Source organism: Buceros rhinoceros, unplaced genomic scaffold, assembly GCF_000710305.1.
Source record: "Buceros rhinoceros silvestris isolate BGI_N320 unplaced genomic scaffold, ASM71030v1 scaffold16417, whole genome shotgun sequence".
NCBI lineage: Eukaryota > Metazoa > Chordata > Aves > Bucerotiformes > Bucerotidae > Buceros > Buceros rhinoceros.
Genome location: NW_010424113.1, coordinates 4,936 through 10,930, shown reverse-complemented (window position 1 = coordinate 10,930; position 5,995 = coordinate 4,936). Strand labels below are relative to the sequence as shown.

General features: G+C 37.9%; 1 protein-coding gene across 1 annotated transcript in view; it reads right to left on the bottom strand.

Moving 5' to 3' along the window:
- Positions 1 to 2,681: 2,681 nt before the first annotated feature.
- Positions 2,682 to 5,995, bottom strand: part of LOC104497424 (tudor domain-containing protein 15-like) — a 5,823-nt gene continuing 2,509 nt past the window's right edge. The window contains exon 2 of the mRNA XM_010140674.1: positions 2,682 to 5,991. Coding sequence (XP_010138976.1) covers positions 2,682 to 5,991 — 3,310 coding nt within the window. The remainder of the gene's footprint in view (positions 5,992 to 5,995) is intronic.

Below are 5,995 nucleotides of genomic sequence, written 5' to 3'. Positions count from 1 at the left end.
ACTGTGCCTACCTGCCTGCCTTCACAGAGCGTGCGAGCACATCTGACCAGCACAAAGCAGTGAGGGCTGAGCGTGGCAGGCACCTCACCTAGAAAGCTGTACCAGCAGAAAGCCAGTGCCATTCATACAGCATTCAGAAGTGAACCATGATTCAGTGCAGGACAGGTACAGACCACTCCACAGCCGCTGGCATAAAGGGCAAGATTGTTCCTTGGTACCATCCCACAAAGAACATACTGATGTAGCTTCAGATTTTTTCCAACGCATTAACCAATCACAAAAGTCACAGACAGCTTCAAAATATTCAGAATGACTTAGGCAAGGCAAGTTACACATAGAAGATGACTATTTTAATATTCATGAAAAAAAGTCAGAACACAAAAAACATCACTATATTGGGGAAGATTTCTAATTCCAAACAAATTCCAACCAGCTGTCTATCACTTCCATGGATTATAAAATTAAATCAAAGTAGTGAATGCCACAGTATAAACAAATTGAGAAATACACTTAGAAAATGCAACCAAATGACAAATAGTAGTTTCCAATTAAGTTTTACCATGCTGAACTAGTAGTTTTGCTCAGAAATAGGAAGGCACACCTAAAATTCCAAATCCTAGATAAATGGCAATTTCTTTGAACTAGATTACAAGTATAACCTCTCCTACTTGCAAGAAAAATGCTGTTAGAGCTGAAGTTGGGGAACAGAGGAAGTACACACCAAAGAAGATTGGGAATAAAATCCATAGCCAGATATCCCAGCAACATAATCCAACAATCATAACACAACCTTGCAATGCACTTCTGAAACTCTGTATGAACAGTGACAACTTTATTCACAGATGCAGCATAATCCTGGAAATACTTCAAATGATTAGTTTTTACCTTGAGTACTCTAGGTATCAGGCCTTCAGAAAAAGAATTACTATCGTGGGCTAGACTTGTTATATGATGAGTTAAAAATAAAACAATTCTTGTACATAGATCTAACATTTGCAACTTGCAGAACATAAAATCACAGCTCTTTATTCTCTCCTCAATCGTCTGTCATTTCTAGGCCCCATTTTGGTAACATTAGGTAAGCATAGTTCTACAATCACATACAAGTTAAAGCACAAAATACTTTACATTAGCAGAAAAAAAAATCTAACTTAAAATTCTGTATTAACACTACCAACAGAAGTGGCATTTAGAGTATCTTTAAAATGATGATCTTTAAAAAGACATCCCAGCACCTGCTGTTCCAGCTGAATGACAGCCAGAATTTCAAGTCACAGTTATTTAAGTGTCAATGTCCCTCCATGAAAACTAAGTACTACTTGGCACTACAATGAAATTAACCCAGTTATCACTCAACGTGAGTAATGTTGCACAATACAACCACTGTGTTTTATCATAAGAGCAAGCAGTATGTCACCTATTGACAAAAAACACGCCAGGTAAGCTTATCATTTTAACTAGAAAAAATGTCAAATTCTGCAATAATATAATATAAAACTATAAAGAATACAGTAAGCAATTACAAATGGTTACCAAAAAAATCCCTCTATTTAATCAATACATTAACATAACTCTAATACTTTAGCTAACATTTACTTAAGAAATTTTATCTTAGCACATTTTTGATGTGTTATTAATGGGCATGTTTCCCATGTATGTGGAAAATATTTGTATGCTTTTTGAGCAATACACCAGCAGAGTGAACTTTGTAATGAGCAGCTGGCATTCTCTTACCTCTTACTTATTTGAGTTTCCTGGACATGTCCTCTCCTGTAAAAACACTAAATTCTGTTTTCCACATAAAGCTTTCAGGTTTTCACAGGAATTAAATACATCACACTATCCAGGGAGGGTAGAGGTGATGTGTGTTCTTCGACCTTATTTGTATACAGAGACGCATTAGATGTACTGTCTATCATGAAGGTTGTATTGATTTTTTCATTTAAATTCAAACAACTACAGGGCACACAAAGAAACCCCCTCACACCTCAGGTCTCTTCATGCTTTATCTTTGTCCAAACAACTGAGGAAGGAGGAGAGGAAAATTTAAAAGAAAAAACAGAGAAACATCTGGCAAATTCTCGTACTTTCAGACCAGTTACTGAAGAAAGTTCTAAGATGTACAGAACATACTAGCATGTTTCATTTCAGAAATTTCCCAAGGCTCTGAACGCTTCTTCCAAGACACAGACCAAGTGCATAGAGAAAACTTTCTCTCCATTTTGACAGATGGAGGGGGAGGATGGAGAAACGAGATCAGCAGAACAAACACACTCAGCAGAGAGAACCTTGAGACAGGTCAATGCCGTCTTTACACCAAGAGCTAACTGAAAAGAACTTAAGGAGTGTCTCTCCTGTAAATGGGGATGCAAATTTTTGACTTAGTAAACTTCTTCCTAAAAGGAGAGAGATACTCACACAGGAACTTTTAAATGCTATACAAAGAGAAGAATATGCTTGGCATCTTTTTTTTTTAAGAGCATCCAAAACAAGGAGACACCACCACTGTAAAACAGATGTCACTGCAAATAAAGAAATATATATGTATGTATACACGTACACTTTTTTTTGTTTCACGTCTTTCTGTCAGCAAAGGATTTTCATCATAATTCTAATCTGGTTCAAAAAAGAGAAGCACAGTAACTGAAATTTGGACACATAAGCTGCAATTCTGATTTTTATCATGTAATCCTGTCAACTGGAATGGGGCAGCACCTGCTTTTAGAGTAGACTGCATGGCCAGCAGCAATTAAGATATGAGATACATCTTTCTCCTCATACAGAACATCCACCTCTAATTTCAGTTCAGAGCCATAGTGCTTAAAACAAACTCTCAAACACGGCTGACTGAGAAGTTCACGAAACAGAAGTTTAGCTTCATGATCCCAGCAGCGCCCCTTGGCAGGAACGAGATTATGTAAAGAGCAAGAGGATACTAAGCACGGTAAGATAGACACACTTTCTGGAATAATTTTAAGTTTATGGATATCAGAGTAAGGGATGCTGTTCAGAAAGCCAAAATCAGTAAGTGTAAGAACAACAGACTGACTTGTTACTTTACTAATTTCTGCCCTGTGCCACTCTGCTGTCGGTCCAAACCTGATCAAGCACCTAGCACCAGGAGCCACAAGTTCTTTTGGCAAAGGCGGCAAGTCATCAGGAAGATCAGAAAGCAGCAAAGACAAGCTTACCATGTATTCAAATAAGAATTCAAACTGGATGCAGAAGTTTGAAGGATCAGTAACAGCAGTTGCAAACCCAAAATACCTTTTGTCACTGTCCAGCAGTGTCCATGGGATTGAATTTCTCTTGAATGATCTATCAAACTCCTTACAGTCTGTATTACTGGATTCTTCCGGTCCAACAACAGCTTGACAATGACTTAAGTGCTGGTTCAAATAATCCTGAAGTAGTAAATTGCCTATTAAAATATCTACTTCCCAGACATGAGAGGATTCCAAATATCTCAAAAACAATATCCTTATTTCATGAAGCAGGAATATATTTACGGCATGGACAAACTGAATTCCTGTTAGGTTTTTAAACCAAACCCATTTACAAAACACAGCTTGTTTAGAAATACTTTTCATCTCATCACTGAGCATCTTTGCCTTATTTAAGGACACCACTTCCCAGTTGCCATAATCCATGAAAAAAACTAGCATTAATTTCTCCCTGACAAATTTCTTCATCACTTTTGATCGACACCACTCCAAGTTCCTTCTAGATTCTACCAGGCATTCCAATCCTTCTTCAATGTCATCCACTCTAAGAAAATCACTTCTTTGTACTTCTTCGACAAGCGTTACCTTTAACTGACGTAATATTTGCACATTTCTATGTAAGAGTACATGAAACTCTCCACTCTCTGAAATACTAGTTACTTTTGCTAGTTGTACCTCTCCGTAATTTAAATCTTGAGGAGGGATGTTTAACGGTGGTTTGGAAGTATTTTTCATCCCAATCACCTTAGTTTGACTCTGATGTCGTAAACCATTCCTAGAATTTCTATCTTGAAGATCACCACTTTTAAACTTTTGTCGTGGGAAGTATTTCCGATTAGGCTTTGGTATGTTTCGCTGCCTTGTCCTGTTTTTTTTTCTCAGAAGGTCATCAGACATAGACTTTCCATCACAAATTATATCTACTTCCCATTGCTCTCCACGTTGCTGTAAGAACTTGCAAGCAACTGCCTTGTTTACTTTGCTTTCAAAATAGGAAGTAATTTTACTAGCCCACGCTTTATCAGGAACACTTTTTAATCTCCTAAGGCAACAATGAACACTGAGTCTCGGTAAAGCTAAGAACTTCCTCTGAGCCCTGCAGATTTTTGAAGAACTTACAACTGCTGTATTACCATAGTCAATGAACTCTACCTCAAAGGCATTTCCTGATTTCAGAGTTTTAATAACTGCTCGATAGTAAAAACCATCGGTGTCATACTCTGCAACAACGACATCCCCTACCACGAGCTCATTTAAGCCATTTTCATCACGTATATTCACCATGCTTTCATTTAATTCTTCTGCTAGTTGTATAATTAACTTTTCATCCTCCGCAAGCTGAATATAGAAACTTGATGGACTATTTACATGAGAAATATACCCTGCTACTTTAGAATTCACCTGAATATCACGTTGAGGAAGACTGATTAATGTAGGTATCTTCCCATTACTCCTTTCCTGCTGACCTGTAGAATTTAATCTTTCATTGTGAGATTCAGAGAGAGCATCTACAGTTATTTCCCTTGCATTTAAAGCAGGATGACAGGGTGAGTGAGAAGCAGGCTCTTCAACCAGAGGTTCCTCTCTGTGCTCCAGTATAGCATTGACAGTATTTCCAAAACCTGGTTCTTCACTGTCCTGGGAAGCCAGCAGTTTTGAGGACCCACTAGACAGCTTTGGTATGCTACATGCATTTTGCTCTTCATCTTCAAAATTCTGCCCAGTATCTGTCTGATAATACTTATCATATACATGGCATTTCAGTTCAGGATTTTTAACGGTTACTTTATTAATTTCTTCGTCATCTTCCATGTGATCTATCACTCCTTTATTACTTCCACCAAACTGTTCAGCAGAATTTTTCAGTGCCAGTATTTTCTCTTCAATTTTCTGACTTACTTTGAGCTGTCCATCATACAACTCCACAACAATCTGACCATTTGATTGTCTGGATACAATTACAGCCTTCAACAGTTTACCATGGAAAGCTTCCTCAAACCATCTAGCAACTCCTACTGAAATTTTTGTCTTCCTAAGATCTGACAGACAGCATTTAATAGCTTGCATGGGGGTGAATAATAGTTCGGTGGCAGAGTCTGGAATAGGTATCAACTGGTCTTTCTCTACCATACTCCTATTTCCAAAATCCACAAAGTCTACACGTACATAGGGTGTTGACTCCACAGGAAAAGCCAAAGCTCTGTAAAAGAGACCATCTTCAAAATATCTGGCTATACATAATCGTGTACTGCTGGTATCGTATTTTGCATTATTTGACATTTTACTCAGGGCGCTAACCTTTTTCATCAATGCCTCTATTGTTTCAGTGTTTCGATTAAGCTGACAGTAGAAATTTGAAGGACTATGAATGTTAGTTATATAAACCTCCTCCTCACTTCCAATTTTTATATTAAAAGATGAGTAGCAAAAACTGTACAGAGAACCCAAAGATGCAAGGTTTCTCAGACCAATATCCTCAGACTGGATAAGGCCACGTTCTCGGAGGAATTCCTCTGCACTAACAGATGGAGTCTGTAAGTCAACAATATTGCATAAACAGTTGGGGCTTACAACAACAACAGCATAAACGATGCAAGTCAGTGGTCCTCTAGAAGCAGAAATGAAGTATTCAAAATGTCTACGTGCTTCTTCAGACCAGTTAGATGACTCCATTTGTAAGGGTACATTTTTGAGTCCGCACTGGAACGCTTGACTTTCCAGAGTTAGGAAATCCGGAAGAACAGCTTGAAGATGTTTAAGTAAGACTCTTT